At 44.6% G+C, this 18,325-nt stretch overlaps 1 protein-coding gene across 8 annotated transcripts in view; it reads left to right on the plus strand.

The window, feature by feature from the left end:
• Positions 1–16,460, plus strand: part of SLC4A5 (solute carrier family 4 member 5) — a 139,057-nt gene extending 122,597 nt beyond the window's left edge. For 4 of the 8 annotated variants that reach the window (XM_025260798.3, XM_025260801.3, XM_025260796.3 and 1 more), the window contains 5 exons: positions 7,572–7,640; positions 8,102–8,275; positions 9,605–9,757; positions 14,148–14,215; positions 16,276–16,460. In XM_025260798.3, coding sequence (XP_025116583.2) covers positions 7,572–7,640; positions 8,102–8,275; positions 9,605–9,757; positions 14,148–14,215; positions 16,276–16,441 — 630 coding nt within the window. In that variant the 3' untranslated portion in view covers positions 16,442–16,460. Of the gene's footprint in view, positions 1–7,571; positions 7,641–8,101; positions 8,276–9,604; positions 9,810–14,147; positions 14,216–16,275 lie in introns of those variants that run through there. The other 4 variants (XM_025260800.3, XR_003102157.3, XR_003102156.3 and 1 more) reach the window with 4 other exon arrangements.
• Positions 16,461–18,325: the final 1,865 nt, after the last annotated feature.

Below are 18,325 nucleotides of genomic sequence, written 5' to 3' on the forward strand. Positions count from 1 at the left end.
CCCCTAATAGGCCAAAGATATCCCATCATCACTACTGTTTTCTGTAATATTGCATCCTTTACATCTCTGTTCCCTGGACTTCCCTGGTGGCTCAGATGGTAAAGCGTCTGCCTACAATGTGGGAGACCTGGGTTCCATCCCTAGGTCAGGAAGATCCCCTATATAAGGCAATGGCACCCCACTCCAGTACTCTTTCCTGGAAAATTCCATGGACAGAGGAGCCCGGTAGGCCCCAGTCCATGGGGCTGCAAAGAGTCAGACACGACTGAGCGACTTCACTTTTACTGTCAGCACCAGGCCATCCTCATTGCTCTTTCTTACCCCTCCCAGGGTCCACCCTCACCCTTCTGGAGGACATTTCCACCCTTGCCAAATTCCATCCTTGCTTAAATCAGTAGCTTCTTAAGTTGGCTTTTTCCATTTTGCAGTTTTTGGCCTCCTCGTTCATATGTTTTCTGAAGTTTAAAACTTGCAGGGGAGGCTTCTGTCACTGCTCTTGGGGCCTGTTTTCTGCTCCTCTGTCTTGCATATCTTGGGCACATAAGTGACTTTTTCCTCATACTATAGCTTCAAATAGTCCCTTTAGATCAGCTGGAAGAGGTGATCAGATCAGATCAGATCAGATCAGTCGCTCAGTCGTGTCTGACTCTTTGCGACCCCATGAATCGCAGCACTCCAGGCCTCCCTGTCCATCACCAACTCCCGGAGTTCACTCAGACTCACGTCCATCGAGTCGGTGATACCATCCAGCCATCTCATCCTCTGTCGTCCCCTTCTCCTCCTGCCCCCAATCCCTCCCAGCATCAGAGTCTTTTCCAATGAGTCAACTCTTTGCATGAGGTGATAGCGATGAGGAATATATTTGGAGCATATATCTCCCAGAATGGCTCATTCAGGGGTGAGCTTATGAAAAAAAAAAAAAAAAGACTAATGAACCATGATGTTAATTGATTTATGATGGGAAAAATTTCTGGCTTGAGAATTGGTGCTAAACACAACCAAACAGTATTGAATAATTTTTTAAGGGATGTTTCCATTTTGCAGGAAACAGATTACATACAATGGGGGAGAGAGGGACGTTTTGTTAATTTAAAAGAATATTTTAAATGGTCAGGGAATATTTGCTTTTATGGAGAGGCTTCCAAAGAACCATTGTGCCTGTCAATCCCAATACTGTCTAACAGCTGAGTGTGTGTGTTAAAAAAGCTCCAGCAGGCACTTTAGGAGCCAAAAGTTCCTATGAACACTGCAGATGCAGGGCCTGCCTCCCTGTGAGAGAGTGACTACGGTGCCCCAGCTGTTGAGTGTTCAGCTATTTAGTCATTTCTCACAAGCTCTTGTATTTGAATGGAACATAAAGCAATTAGAAAATTCCACTCATTTCCCTCCTTTTGTTCCATTTGCATTTTAATCAGTTATCTCATGGACACATTATGAGTATCAATCTTCTAGGGTTTTGTACTCATGTTTGCTGTGGGCTGTGCTTAGTCGCTCAGTCGTGTCTGACTCTTTGTGACCCCACAGACTATAGCCCGCCAGGCTTCTCTGCCCATTGGATTCTCCAGGCAAGAATACTGGAGTGGGCTGCCATGCCCTCCTCCAGGGGATCTTCCCAACCCAGGGATCGAACCCAAGTCTCCCACATGCAGGCGGATTCTTTACCATCTGAGCCACCAGGCAAGCCCTAATTTTAGTAAATTTTTGTTTTTGCACTAATATTGTCTATCTTAACATAAATATCAACAGCATGCCCAGGGAATATACTTAAAGTAATTGGGATGAAAATAGTTCTGTGCATTAGATACGCTATTGCCCAAGCCTCTGATGGTCATACTTTAAGTGACGTGTAGCCTCATTGCTCGTTCTTTGGTAAAATACAGTTTGCTATGGTAAGCAGCAATGGAAACTCCTTTCTGCTGCAATTTTCCACACAAAAGGCTTGTGGACTGTATTTATTTATTAATTTATGCATCTTATAAAAACAAATGAGGGGACTTCCCTGGTGGTCCAGTGGGTAATACTCTGGGGCTCCCAATGCAGGGGGCCCAGATTCAATCCTTGGTCAGGAAACTAGATCCCACACATGCCGCAACTAAGACCCAGCACAAATAAATAAATAGATATTTTTAAAATGAGGGACATTCCATTGTGTGTGCGTGTATATATATATACACCTCAATTTCCGCATCCATTCATGTGTCAGTGGACATCCAGGCTGCTTCCATGTCCTAGCTCTTGCAGTGTTGCTGAAGCAAATCCTGGGGTGCACGCTTCTCTTTCAGTTATGGTTTCCTCAGGGTCCATGCCCAGTAGTGGGATTGCTGGGTCACATGGTAGTTCTTTTCCTAGTTTTTTAAGGAATCTCCATAGTGTTCTCCATAGTGGTTGTTATCAGTTTATATTCCCACCAACAGTGCAAGAGGATTCCCTTTTCTCCACATCCTCTCCAGCATTTATTGTTTGTGGTACATATATACAATGTATATTACTCAGCTTTAAAAAAAAAAGAATGCATTTGTCAGTCCTAATAAGGTGGATGAACCTAGAGCCTATCCTACAGAGTGAAGTCAGAAAGAGAAAGACAAACGTTGTATATTAACGCGCGTGCATGGAATCGAGAAAGATGGCACTGCTGAGCCTGTCTGCAGGGCAGCAGTGAAGCCGCAGACACGGAGAACAGACTTGCGGCATGGTAGGGGAGGGAGCGGGCGGGGTGAATGGAGAGAGCCACGTGGAAACATACATCACCACGTGTGGAACAGAGAGCCAATGGGGATTTGCTGTGTGACTTGGAGCTCAACCCAGTGCTGTGTGCCAGCCTAGAGGGGTGGGATGGGGTGGGAGATGGGAGGGAGGCTCAAGGGGGAGGGGACATATGTATATCTGTGGCTGATTCATGTTGATATATGGCAGAAGCCAGCACAATATTGTAAAGCAAACATCTTGCAATAAAAAAATTTTTAATAAAATTTCAGCCCTGGGAGGGGGTGGAATGAGAAAATTCCCTGGCAGTCCAGTGGTTAGGACTTGCACTTTCATTGCTGTGGCCTGGGTTCGATCCCTGGTTGGAGAGCTGATCTCACAAGCCAGGCAGTGCAGCAAAAAGAAGAGAAAAAGAGGCTCTGTAAACAGGGTAAGATGCCATCTATGGGGAAATGTTCATTATTGCGTTAGCTGTCATGAAAAAGTTTTTATGGGGTTTATTATAGCTCCAAATGCTCTGATACTGTTGTTGCATTCTATCACAAAAGGATTTGAAAAATCTGGCTGCCACTCTTTTACAATGAGTGGAAATATATATATATATATATATATAAAATCATTTTAGTCTTTTTGACACATTTTATAACAGGAAAGACATCTAAAGTCTTACTGACCATAAGATTTAAGATTTCTGATGTAATTATATCAAGGTATATATCAAGGATTTCAAAATTGTTCGATGATTGAAACATTATCACTAGTTTGTTGCCGTTGTTTAGTCGCTAAGTTGTGTCCAACTCTTGTGATCCCAAGGACTGTAGCCTCCCAGGCTCCCCTGTCCATGGGACTTCCCAGGCAAGAATACTGGAGTGTGGGTTGCCATTTCCTTCTCCAGGGCATCTTCCTAATGCAGGGATCGAACCCACACCTCTTGCGATGCAGGTGGATTCTTTACCCGTGAGGCACCAGGGAAGCCACTGGTTGACACCAGTGCTAAACGCGAGATTGATTTTAGGTAGAGATATTTGGTACAGCCAGTTCAAGAAAAATACAATTTTAAAACAGATTTGAGTTACTAGATAGAATCCCAGAATTTATTTCCAATCACGAAAATTTTCCATGAAGCTTGTTTAAGTTTTTGCAACTCTAAATTTTCCTAGTTCTATCAACATAGGCAAGTACTAGACTCATTGAGAACTCACACTAGAGAACTATTTACCCAAGGCCATGCTTTAGTTGAAAATTTTAGTTTTTATCTATGTAGCCAACAGAGAAGATGCTGCAGATTTTGAGGGTGTAAGTTATATCCTAGATGTTAGTGTTTTTATTGTTATTTTTGTTTCTATGTCATTTATTAACTTCACCTATTTCTGTACCAATTCCTCCAGTAGAGTTCTGTTCCAGGACTTCTCAAACTTTCATGTGTATTAAAAATCATCTGGAAATTTTGTTAAATGAAGATACTGACTCAATAGCTGTGTGGGGGGCCCCAAATTCTGCATTTTTAACAAACTCACCAATGGTACCAAATCATGCTGGTCCAAAGATCACACTTTGAACAGCAAGGAACAAAACCACCTCCTACCCATCTCTCTGAATCAATGAACGGTTAGACTGACATTAGATACAGTGATGTTTACTAGAAGATCAGTGATAATCTTCAGTCCCTCCATCACCAATTTGCAAATATTTGGTTATCTTGCCAAACAAGGGCACCGGAGGATGAAGTGGCTGTGTATCTGATGGGCAGCATAAATGTCTTACAGACTCAGTTCTTCAGATTCTCAGTTCATTCCAAGCCCCAAAGGGTTTTTCCTGTTTTACTTTTTTGTTTGCAACTCATTACAGCTTGTCAGGATTGTGAATTTCTGCATACTGCCTCAGAGGAACTCCTGATCATATCAGAAGCTTCCCCTTTTGTCCCCATAGTGTTCTCACGGTCTCAAACTCAAATTATATAGGAAGGCCTTGTGTTTGTAGGACTCTGATCCTTGTTCTTTGCTTTAGCAAGTGGTATAAAGCTGAAACTAGAGGCACCTTTTTTGCCACTTTATTCCGTCATTAATATTCGAGAAAAGCTCCTCCCTGGATATCCAAGAAAGATTTGCATCAGTTAATCTAGAATTCTAGATCACCAGCCCCGTCACTGGTCAGAGTGTAATGTCACAGGCCTTTCAGATTTTCTGAGAAAGCTCTTTCAGCCTGCAAATGACAAGATGTTGTTCAGTTGCTAAGTGGTGTTTGACTCTTTGCAATCCCATGGACTGCAGAACACCAGGCTTCCCTGTCCTTCACTATCTCCTAGAGTTGCTCAATTTCATGTCCATTGAGTCAGTGATGCTATCTTACCATCTCATTCTCTGCCACCCTCTTCTCTTTTTGCCTTCAATCTTTCCCAGCATCAGGGTCTTTTCTAATAAGTTGATTCTTCGCATCAGGTGGCCAAATCATTGGAGCTTCAGCTTCAGCATCAGTCCTTCCAATGAATATTCAGGATTGATTTCCCTTAGGATTGACTGGTTGGATCTCCTTACAGTCCAACAGGCTCTCAAGAGTCTTCTCTAGCACCACTATTCAAAAGCATCAGTTCTTTGGTGCTCAGCCTTATTTATGGTCCAGCTCTCACATCTGTACATGACTACTGGAAGAAACCATAAGTTTGACTATATGGACCTTTCTTAGCAAAGTGATGTCTTTGCTTTTTAATATACCAATGACAAGACTGGAGACAATTCCCTAGGCTTAATAATGAGGTGATGATAATCAGTCACTGGTAACTGCAAACTAAGACAGTCCATTTCTTCTGTTTGATGTGGTTTTCACCCTCGTTAGAGCGAAACAGAAGTTTTAAGCCATATTAAATTTGTGTCAGACTTCCCTGGTGGTCCAGTGGTTAAGAAGCTCCCTGCCAATACAGGGGACATGAGTTCGATCCCCAGTCCCAGGAAGATTCCACCAGCTGTGGGGCAACTAAGCCCAAGGGCCACAACTATTGAAAATGTGCTGTACAAAAAAAAAAGAAAAGAAAAGAAAATGTGCTGTATGACAAGAGAAGCCGCTGCCATGAGAAGCCTGCAGACTGCAACCAGAGAGTAGCCCCACTGTCCTCAACCACACGCAGTGACTAGGACCCAGTGCAGCTAAAAATAAATTAATTAAATTTTTGAAGATTTGTGTTGTTACAGATTATAGCTTAATCTTTTATTTAAGATTTCATTTCTCTCTTAATTGCTCCCACACTTTGAGGCTGATTAGGCCAGACTTTTTTCAGACTATTTTCCATTATAAGTTATTACAGAATATTGAATCTTGTTCCGTATTGTACTGTAGATCCTTGTTGTTTAAATGTTGTATATACAGTAGTGTGTATCTGTTAATCCCATACTCTAATTTATTCCTCCCTCTCCCTTTCCCCTCTGGTAACTGTATGTTTCTTTTCTTCATCCGTGAGCCTGTTTCTGTTTTATACAGATTCATCTGTATTATTTTTTAGATTCCACGTGTAAGTGATGTCATATAATATTTGTCTTTGTCTGACTTAGTATGGATATTCTCTAGGTCCATCCATGGTGTGCAAATGGCAATATTTCATTTTTTATTGCTATGTAATAGGATAATATTTCATTGTATGTATGTATGATATATACATATCTGTAGATATACAGAAAGATACCCACCACATTTATTAAACCAATTGTCTGTTGATGAGTTGAAATTTTTGCCTTATTTAATAATAAGGCAAAAACCTCCTAAGTCATATACAAATGGAATGATGTCATGGACCCATGTTTCCTTTAAGTTCAAATGTCGTAGAGTGACGTTTATAGCATGTGGGTCCAAATCATGCTTTGTGTTTAAAAAATAGCCTGCTGCTGCTACTGCTAAATCACTTCAGTCGTGTCCGACTCTGTGTGACCCCATAGACGGCAGCCCACCAGGCTCCCCCGTCCCTGGGATTCTCCAGGCAAGAATAGCCTAGTTTATTTTAAATGAGAGGTTGTTGATTTGTTTGGATTTGCCAGCATTCTTAAATGGACTTCTAAAAGTTGGATATAGTACTTTGTGTTCTTGCAAGTGTTCAGCACAGCAGCCCTGGGAGTGAGCGAACCAGCCTTGTGCAGGTAAAGGGAAGGAGAAAAGAAGGAAAGACACAGCTTAGACAGTGGAGACGTACCTCAGAAATCTTCTAAAGAGTCACATGCCCACTGTAGACCAGTATGAGTGATATGATCCCATGTTTGAAAAAGCAAACTACCCGAGAACATGATGGGAAGGACAGCCCCATGAAACCATCAGCACTTGGTTGTCGCCCAGTGGCGGTCACTTCATACACTCTGTTCTGTTTCTTTTTTACCTGATTGTATACGTTGCATGAGTTTTGTTCCTCAACAGGTACTCCCCATTAGTAGGTAAGCTCATCAAGGGTCGCCAGCCCCCTGCAAGCCGAGCAGTGCAGTTTAGGGGGGCCCTTAGCTGGGGCTGGAGGTGGGAAGGGGCTGGCATGAATGAGCAGTCTGTAGATATTTGCCATGTTCCAGAAGGTTAATCTTCAGCTGGACTACATGGCTTCTGTAGGGCATAAAGTTGGGGGTGGGGAGGGGGGAGGCTGGGAGAGCAGCTGTTCACTGGGCTAGAGAAGGGGCAGCAGAGCCCCAGAGACCATCTCCTCCCCCACGGACACTCTGGCTCCAGATGTGCTCACAGACGCTTCGTTCCTCCAAAATTCCAGCTCTTTCAACACTTGGGGAAAGCTGAGGCTGACCAGGCTGCCTCCGTGACCTGGCAGACACTGCCATCCTGAACAGAGTGGCCAACAGCCTGCTGTGGGCGCGGCCCAGTCCAGAGCTCTGCCTCCCCTCTCATTTCAGTACATCCCTTTGCCGGTGCTGTATGGAGTCTTCCTCTACATGGGTGTGGCCTCCCTGAATGGCATCCAGGTAAGGACCCTTAGGTCCTTAGGTCCTCAGTTTACAGATGAAGAAACTGAGGTTCAGAACTCAAAACCCAGATCACACTGATTCCTATGAGCATTTCACTACCCCTCTCTGTTTGCTAAGGCAAGCTGTACAGAAGAAAACATTTTGTTATTTACCATGATATACCAGATAGCTTGTGTTGCTTTCAAGTTGCATTTTCCTTGGAAGTGGAGTGTTTACTGGGGCCTGAACCAGGGCTGTACCCTTCCCCAAGAGCTCAGCACCGCCCCCACCCCCGCCCCGATAAAATCTCACTATACCTCCTCCTAGACCTCCATTCCCCCTCCTCTGCATCCTCGAGACCTGACCAGGGGCTCCCCTCAATGAGACCCTGCTGTGGCACCCATTCTACCAGATCCAAGCCCCCAGCAGGGCCAGCAGTGTCCCCAAAGCCTGGCTGAGACTCACACTGTCCTCACCAGTTCTGGGATCGCTGCAAACTCTTCCTGATGCCCGCCAAGCACCAGCCAGACCATGCCTTCCTGCGGCACGTGCCGCTGCGCCGGATCCACCTCTTCACACTGGTACAGATACTCTGCTTGGCTGTGCTCTGGATCCTCAAGTCCACAATGGCCGCCATCATCTTCCCAGTCATGGTAAGATGGGCACAGGCTTCTCCCTCCTTGCTCTGCAGGTTCAGCCAGGGAAGGTGTCCACGGGGAGACCCACCCTAGTCTCCTCCACAATGGCCTAACTCTCTCGGGGTCACAAAGGCAGGCACAGATCAAGATTCGGGTTGTGACTCCAGGCCAGATGGAGCTGGGGGGTTGATGGTGGAATGGAGAGGCTTAGAGGGGGCAGAAGTTGTGTGTGGTGGGTGGATACTGTAGTGGCAATCCACACGCCTGCCTCCACCCAGCTCAGGTCAGGGCGGCTCAGTGAGAATGCAAAAGCCACCCAAACTCCCCTTCTCTGTGGTGTGATGGAGCTGGGAAAATTCAACAAGGAGACCGAGTGCCCCACTGCCAAAATTCAAACCAAGTGCAGAAGTAGATCTATGTTAAGTATAAGTATATACCTTTCAATATAATTGAATTTGAAAAATGAATGGGGGGATGGGATAGGGAGAGCCAGAATCAGAGATTTAGAACTTCAAAGTTTAATGTCATTAACATGTCATCGTTTGGAGAGGCTGGAGAAAGTACGTGAGAATTCTTTGGCTATTCTTGAAATTGTGGGTAAGTTTTAAATTATTCCAAAATTAAAAGTGAAAAGAAGAAAAGCCCACAACATGTTGTATCTGTCCCCATGTGGAGCAGTGGGCTCTGCCCCTGCTGGGGCCTGGGAAATGGAGGGGGTTACTATGGGCTAATGCTTTGGGGAAGCCCTAGATGGGCCCCAAAGCCTGCAGGGCTGGATTAGGGGCCAAATTGAGATCATTGACTCGATGGACGTGAGTCTCAGTGAACTCTGGGAGTTGGTGATGGACAGGGAGACCTGGCGTGCTGCGATTCATGGGGTTGCAAAGGACACGACTGAGCGACTGATCTGATCTGATCTGATCTGAGGACACAGAGTAGATCGGAAATATCCTGAGGGCTCTGAGTCAGTGCTTCTTGACCCTGGCTGCTCATAAGAGTCACTTGGGAACTTTATAAAAGTACATGTGGGCCTCACCCACAGATCAATTAAGACAGAATCTCAGAAAAACCCAGGCATTGGTGTTTGTAGTGAGTTTACAAGTAAGCATAAATCTGCATCCAAGGTTGAAAACCACCACTCCAGGGAATGTGAAATGGATCCTCTCCAACAGTGGGGAGTTCAGGGGTGATGCTGCGTGCTGAATCACCCCTGAACTGGAGAAGTTTTGAGAATGTTCAAAGATACCAGCAAAAGTCCCTGAACATAGCTGACTGAGGGAGGGGGGAAAAAATGCTGGAGTTTGGGGCCTTGAACCCATGGTTTTCTCTGAACTCTCACCACAGATCCTGGGTCTCATCATTGTTCGAAGGCTTCTGGACCTCATCTTTTCCCAGCATGACCTGGCCTGGATTGACAACATCCTCCCAGAGAAGGAGAAAAAGGAGGCAGATAAGAAGAAGAGAAGGAAAGGGGCCCATGAAGACAGTGACGAGGAGGTGGGGAGGATGGGAGGCCTCAGCTGGTGGGAGGGATCAAGACCCTCCCTCCACCTCTGCCATGGCCAGGGAGGGGTGACTTCTCAGGTATCCAGGGGGCACTGCCCGGGCCCAGCCTTGGTCTGATGTGCTGAGATCACGTCTGATTCTGTGAATACCATTAGTGTAGGCCAGAATGTATGAGCCCCCTCACCCAGGGAAAAGGTTGGCCAGGCCCACTGTCTCCAATTCCTGTGGGCCCCTGGGCTCATTGTAACAGCAGTACAGGCCCCAGAGGGGACAGCACAGAAGCCTCGGCTCCATCATCAAGGTTATGACGACTGACCTCCAAACGACAGAGCAGGCCTGGCAGGGAGGGTGCTAATGGGGACTCATTAGTAGACTGGATTCCTGGGCAAGTGGGAAGACTGGGGCCGAGTCTTGCTTGGAGCTGTCCCTAGGGTCCTGGGGAGGGAGGTGGGGGAAGAGGCACAGGTCCTCACTGAAAGAGTGACCAATTCCCCAAATGTCTGGGACCTCTCAGTTGCCCCATCAGCCCCTCCCTTCTCCCATGTTCCTCCCCATCTCACCCTAAAACAGGGAGTCAACAGACAAGAAGCCAGTCCTGAATTTATAGTAACTCACAAAATATTCGGGGATAAGATTGTCTACTTCAAGTGTTTATTGCAAATGATGAAACTGTCCCCAAAATGGAAGTGATTCACCCAAGATGGTCATGTCTAGGAGGGAATAAGAAAACCATTCCCCACTTTGGATCTGATCATTTCCCATATACTGAGCTGCCCATGCCATTCCTAATAACCATGTCTGGCTCCCATCCTTCCAGTCTGACCCAAACCCATATCCCTGCCTCCACCATTAACTATTCTAGCAATCTTGCCTTTTGCAGATCAAAGTTGCTCATAGGCAAGCCCTTGCTGACTGACTAGTGACAATCAAACCACCTTCTGATGGTAGTGATAGGCCCAAACTCCCCTGGTCCTTGATTACTGTCCTCTTCCAGGAAGGTAAGAGGCCCATAATCCCTGTCCACATGTTTTTCATTGATTTCCCGCCCCCCTCCAAAGGGCTGTGCTGCACGGCTTACAGGGCCTCAGCTCCCCGACCAGGGAATTGAACCTGGGTCACAGCAGTGAAAGCCCAGAATCCTAACCACTAGGCCACCAGGGAACTCCCCTGTGTGAATGAGTTAGATGATTTGAAAGTTAGGTTCTGCAAACAAAGAAACCGAGAGTCTAAGTGCCTTTTAAAGACAAATATTCTTTCATTGATTCATTCAATAAATATTTGAGTGCCTACCACATGCCAGGAACTATTTCAGGGGAGGGAAAAAAGCTTCCTTTATATATTCAAAGGAAAACTGGGATCCAATTTACATAAATTCATTTTACACACTTCACAGTTGGTGTGAGGTTCACTCCCAAATGACTGTTATCATGACAGTTGAAGCAGTTCTAATGAGTAACATTCCTGCAAGAGTAGAGTCCTCTCCAGTGTCCTCAGTGGGCCCCAGGGTATTTGCAGTACCCACCACCTGTCTGGGTGTGAAGAGGATGGCGATTTGCACACTGCGGATGCACGTGTTTTCCATCCTGGCAAGAAAGCCAACACTGTTGTGCTGGTGGTGTTTATCAGCTCTTCCCACTGTTGCTCTCCAGCCCCAGTTCCCTCCTCCCTCAGTTATAAAGATCCCCATGGAAAGTGTCCAATCAGATCCCCAAAACAGTATCCACTGCATTCAGTTCAGTTCAGTTCAGACAGTCACTCAGTCGTGTCCGACTCTTGGCGACCCCATGAATCACAGCACGCCAGGCCTCCCTGTCTATCACCAACTCCCGGAATTCACTCAGACTCATGTGCATCGACTTGGTGATGCCATCCAGCCATCTCATCCTCTGTCGTCCCCTTTTCCTCCTGCCCCCAATCCCTCCCAGCATCAGGGCCTTTTCCAATGAGTCAACTCTTCGCATGAAGTGGCCAAAGTATTGGAGTTTCAGCCTCAGCCTCAGTCCTTCCAATGAACATCCAGGACTGGTCTCCTTTAGGATGGACTGGTTGTATCTCCTTGCAGTCCAGGCAACAGTTCAAAAGCATCAATTCTTCAGCGCTCAGCTTTCTTCACAGTCCAACTCTCACATCCATATGTGACCACTGGAAAAACCATAGCCTTGACTAGATGGACCTTTGTTGGCAAAGTAATGTCTCTGCTTTTTAATGTGCTATCTAGGTCGATCATAACTTTCCTTCCAAGGAGTAAGCGTCTTTTAATTTCATGGCTGCAATCACCATCTGCAGTGATTTTGGAGCCCAAAAAAATAAAGTCTGACACTGTTTCCACTGTTTCCCCATTTATTTCCCATGAAGTGATGGGACTGGATGCCATGATCTTCGTTTTCTGAATGTTGAGCTTTAAGCCAACTTTTTCACTCTCCTCTTTCACTTTCATCAAGAGGCTTTTGAGTTCCTCCTCACTTTCTGCCATAAGGGTGGTGTCATCTGCATATCTGAGGTTATTGATATTTCTCCCAGCAATCTTGATTCCAGCTTGTGCTTCTTCCAGTCCAGCGTTTCTCATGATGTATTCTGCATAGAAGTTAAATAAGCAGGGTGACAATATACAGCCTTGACGTACTCCTTTTCCTATTTGGAACTAGTCTGTTGTTCCATGTCCAGTTCAAACTGTTGCTTCCTGACCTGCATACAGGTTTCTCAAGAGGCAGGTCAGGTGGTCTGGTATTCCCATCTCTTTCAGAATTTTCCACAGTTTATTGTGAGCCACACAGTCAAAGGCTTTGGCATAATCAATAAAGGAGAAATAGATGTTTTTCTGGAACTCTCTTGCTTTTTTGATGATCCAGCCGGTGTTGGCAAATTTGATCTCTGGTTCCTCTGCCTTTTGTAAAACCAGCTTGAACATCTGGAAGTTCACGGTTCACATATTGCTGAAGCCTGGCTTGGAGAATTTTGAGCATTATTTTACTAGCAGGTGAGATAGTGCAATTGTGGGGTAGTTTGAGCATTCTTTGGCATTGCCTTTCTTTGGGATTGGAATGAAAACCAATGGTTTCCAGTCCTGTGGCCACTGCTGAGTTTTCCAAATTTTCTGGCATATTGAGTGCAGCACTTTCACAGCATCATCTTTCAGGATTTGAAATAGTTCAACTGGAATTCCATCACCTCCACTAGCTTTGTTCGTAGTGATGCTTCCTAAGGCCCACTTGACTTCACCTTCCAAGATGTCTGGCTCCAGGTGAGTGGTCACACCATCGTGATTATCTGGGTCATGAAGCTCTTTTTTGTACAGCTCTTCTGTGTGTTCTGCATTAACAGTAAGTAAAACACATTGTGTCTCTCCCTTCCTACTTACTACTAATCCTCCACCTCTTCCTCAAGGAATTTTCACTTTTAACTCAGATCTGTTGGTCTTAGGACTCCTGTGCTAGGCAGAATTCAAAGAGAACTGGGCTATAAGAATTGGGACTCTGACCATATGGAAGCCCCAAATCAGACTGTATAGATTTCAGTGATCTTCACTTTAGTGTGGGCAAACCCCCTCTTTCCTTCCTTACCCCTTGTGCCCCAGTTGCCCATGGCACCAGCCTGCCCCCTCTTGCATTGTTTCAGATGCACTAATCCAAACATGACCTGTTGAGCCTCGCATGTTGCCTGTGATTGTTGAAATGACTGAGAGCTCAAATCCCAGCTGAGCTGCTCCCTTTAGGAGAGCAAGTAGCATCACGCTAGGATTATAAATTAGTCAAGGTCCTAGGGGTTGGTCCCCAAGATTCTGAATGAGTGACAAGCACCTTCCACATGTTGAAAGGGAACCTGCCCCAGAAGGACCAGATGTGGCTTATGAAGACCCTGGGGGATTTTTTTTGCCGTCTTTACCCACTCCCAGCCTCAGCTTCCTATTGGTGGACAGTCCTGTCATCAAGACAACACAGTCTATCCTGGGCGTAGTCTGAAAGATCCCAACATGAGTCCTGACCCTGGTGCTCCTAAGGGCTTGCCACTTTCCCATTTTAGGGATCCTGCCAGCCCCCACAAGGGCCTTCCAGCAAAGGGGCTTCCCATTATATTCTCCCACAGAGGTACTTCTTCCTTTTGAATTTCCCATTCTCCTTCTCCTTTCCTCTTTGTATACGCCCATCTCCCTTCCTCATTTTCCCCTGGCCCTTGCCATGCCTCCCACCTACCTCTGGGTGAAGGAATAACTGAAGTGGAAGCCACCCATCTCCGGGGTCCCTGTATCATCTTGTGTAGCACTGGCCATGGGGTTAGAGAACAGAAGGGAGAGGAAATGGGTGAGGGAAGCACTGGAGAAAGAGTATTCTCCAGAACAGTTCTCAAACCTGCTCCACATCTGACACTTTAATTTTCCTGCCAGGACAAAGATCTTCCAGTTGGAGTTACTCACTCTGATTCTTCCTTCAGTGATTCAGAACTTGACCGAAGGTAATAGCCATGAGACAGACTCTTTGGGTGTTAGATAAGAGAATAAGCAATGGCTTGAACGACAAGGATTTCTAAGCCAGTGTCTCAGTAAAAGGCCTTTGCTGCTCCACCACAGGACATAAAGGCGCAGACCTGATGAAGTATCAAATAACAAATCTGTCCTCTTACTGACATAATGTGATGACAACACACAAGGGTATTCATGTTTGGTAAAGGAAATTATTATAAAATATGAAGTAGAATGAAAATTGAAAGTAAATATTGAAAAAAAGACAATAGAAACTAGACATGATTTAAGTGTATATTACTGAAAGCCGGGATACGTGAACTTTAAGGATCAAAACACCAAGCACTTTAATGCTCTGTGGAATAAAATAACAGCATGGTTAATTAGCAAAGGTGAGAAAAGGTATCAAGGAAAACTAAATATCAATGATCAAGTGGAGATAAAAATAGTCAAGAAAGAATTCAAGGCCCAGTTTCCAGCAACTCCCATGCCAACGATGTGATTCCTTGCTGTTTTTAATGAGATCAGATCAGATCAGTCGCTCAGTCATGTCCGACTCTTTGCGACCCCGTGAATCGCAGCATGCCAGGCCTCCCTGTCCCTCACCAACTCCCGGAGTTCATTCAGACTCACGTCCATCGAGTCAGTGAAGCCACCCTCTAAAAAGGTGGGACTACTTGATGACTGAAAACAAGGAAAGGGATCAAAAATGGAAAAGAGGAATTCAGAGTCAATAGAGTCTGCCTCAGTCATCACTACGGAAGGTGGTGAGGGCAGTCGTACTCCCACAGTGCACCCTAAACTGGACCAGAGTCACTCACTGTGCTAGATCTAACGGGAAAAGCATGGGCTGTCCAAGACTCCAGATATAGATGGCACCCACCCAGAAGATTGCAAGACACATGTACAAGCGAGTGTAGATCACCCAAGGGATCTTCTGAGTTATAAGTCAAAGCTGTTATCACGTTGCCTGGACGAGATTTATCACCAGTACAAGCGTTAGGTCCAAGGCCACCGTAACCCAGGAGTGTCAAGTCCAAATGACATATCTGCCTGCCCTTGCATCCCACTTCCCGAGCCAGGGCTCCTGGGCCCCTCATGCCACTGATCTTTATAAATAAATGTGTTAGGAGAAAAGCACTCTGTCTATCTTGATTTATTTTCATTTTAAAGTAGCCTATACAAAATTGAATCTCCAATTGCTCCAATTTCAGTTAATGAGAGAGAATTTGGATCAGGATAGAATATCTCCAAAACCCTGTTAAAGGACACAAAGCATAGGACATGGTCAAAAATGCAGAATATTTCATAAACGGTAATGGTACCTCAACTACACTGGTATTTTACTGAATCTATGAAAGTAGATGGAAGCAAAGATGACTAAATAGCAGGATTCCATTTCAGTGAAGAAAAGAAATCAGCAACATGATCTAGTTTAGCAGATTAGCATCCATGATCTACCAGGCATGGTGCTTAATCCCTGGGACTAGAGAAAGACAGACATATGAACAAAGATATACACCACCCTGTGCCAAGAACAACGAAGCACATGCAAGAGAAAGGACAGGAATCTAAGGGAGGGATCAGCCTTACCCAGAGAATCTGGGAACGATAAATAGGAGTCTACCGGGTGTGTACAGAAAAGGAAAAAAGAGAGAAAAGGCACTGCAGGTGCCGAGAAGAGGCCTGAAATACTGCAGAGACACAGGGCCAAGAACAGGGAAAACTGCAAGCAGGAGTTCAAGCAGAGAAGGTTCTTGTCTCGCCAGGCTAAGGAGCATGAATTCTCTCCTTTGAACAATGGGGGACCAGTCAGGTTCATGATCCAGAAGTTCACTCTGGCAACCATGTGGAAAATAGGTTGAAGCAGGGCAAGAGCAGCAACTGTGACAGCTGAAGGCCAAGCAGATAGGATACTGCTAGTTCCTGTGATGTGTTAGGAGATCAACAGCAAAGACGGAACTGTTTGCCCTAGAACCCTGTTCTGGGAGATAGCATTTAAAAACACCATACCCTAGAAAAATCATTCTTCCCTCCTCTCTTTCTCATTCAGCATCACCCTGCACTTCAAAATCTCCTGTCCAGCCTCACCTGCCTTCAACTACTCACAGAGCCCCGTCTTCATGGTGCCACAGGTGAAGATAGAGATGGAGCCAGAGTGTGACTTCACAGACATGGACAGATACGGGAGAGAAGCTGACGGCGAGACCACCCTCTAGGAGGAAGAGCTTCCCCTGGACAGAGCACAGTGAGGGCCTGGCTTAGTCTTCACCGTGAGGGTCTGGGCCAAAACCCTTCACTTTTCAAAGCCTGTTCCTATATTTACCAAGCAGAGACAGTTATTCTGCCTGATCGATGAAAACTGGAGATCTGTCATGCAAAGCCCTTTCCTTCCCTTTGTAGTTATGAAAATAACTAAAGCTTACTGGTAAACCTTATTTTAAAATGCAATCCAGCATAGAAATGATAACATTTCTTTTGAGATGAAAAAAATGCTTGCCTCTCAAAACTGTAGATAAGATAAAGGGGCACTAGTCAGTTTTTATTTAAAACAAATATCAGTTAAGATTTTTTTTAATGCTTAGGTTTTAAATTATCTAGATGGTCTTAAAAGAACTGTTAAAATACTTGTACTTCAATAGACCAAGGTTGGAAATTTTGTTTTGCAAGTTAAGAAATGCTAAAAAGGTCTTCTTATCTTTCCATCCCATGCAGTTTTCTATGAAGAGTTTGAACCATCTGCATTCTGGGCCTTGTTCCAGCACAGAAGTGTGACTGGGGCTATCCCAGTTTGACAGCTAGTTCTGAAAGTCTGGCTGTGAAAGAACCAACACATTTGAGTGGATGTTTTAAAAACAGTTAAGTGAAATCTCAAATCACATGGCAAATCAACCAAATGATCCTTTAAATTAGTATCACTGGTTTTTCAAGTACAGAATCACATTTCTTGATGCATTTGGGTAGCTCTTTCCTGCAAGTTTTCAATGGCCTGATTCCCAAAGTCCAACTAGCATTCACATGAACACTGCATGTTAGGCAAGGCCAATGTGAAATTTTGGAAGATTATAACTCTGTAATACTAGTCAGACTAGTGCTTTAAGGAATAATTGGAAACAAACTGGGTAGACTAAAACCCATTAATCACAGACCTTGCTTAAGATCAGTCTTTTTATCTTCAATTCACATTGAACAAGCACCAACCATGTTTATTCACCACCTCTGTGTGCCTGACAGCCACAGTGCATCTGACATTTACCCACTCCAAAACAACTACGGATTTGAATCTTGTGTAAATTACTTTAGTTAGTTACCAGACTTACTCAAGATGACAAATGCAGGTGCTTTTTCTTTATTCCTTTCTCTTTTTTAAGGTACACATGACACTGGACTCATTAACCAACTTGAGTATGGGGACAGCTAATTGCCTTTGATCCCCAGAGCCAGTTCAGTGCCCAGTCCATAGAAAGCTCTCGGTGTTTATGAAATTAAATATCAGAAGTCCCTTCTAAGGATACTGCCACGAGGTAAAGCTCTAAACCTCCACCACGTCTACTGAGAGCAGCAGAATTACTTAGCTGCTCACTAATCCAGAACCATTGCCTGAGTTTAAGTATAAATTCTTTGTCTTCATCTACACCAATTCTGGGAAAGCTAACAATCTACTCTTAACATTGCAGTTTTAAAACCTGGCTGATTTCCAATAGTGCTTTGTCCAAACTGTGTTGTAGAAATGGTATGGATTCAGGATTAAATGTGCTTGATTAATCAAACAGGCTGGAAAGCTAAAATGTTGATTTTTTTGTTGTTGTAAATTGATCACTGTAATTTTTACCTTGTATGTTATTTGCATTTTGTACACATACACAGGAACATTTTAATTTTAATAGCTTTTAACAGGTTGACATATTGTTACTTCTTCATACAGGTCATACTTTTTTCCACTTGTAACTACAATTCAATAACACTTAATCTCATTTGCTCATCTTGCTCCACGTTTAATAATTTAGGTGAGTCAGCAGGTATGACATACAGACGGGAACTATACCTCATTTACAAAAACATCTCTCGAACTATCACCCCTCTTCATCTCCAGAAAACTATCA

The sequence above is a fragment of the Bubalus bubalis genome, chromosome 12 (assembly GCF_019923935.1).
Source record: "Bubalus bubalis isolate 160015118507 breed Murrah chromosome 12, NDDB_SH_1, whole genome shotgun sequence".
Lineage (NCBI taxonomy): Eukaryota > Metazoa > Chordata > Mammalia > Artiodactyla > Bovidae > Bubalus > Bubalus bubalis.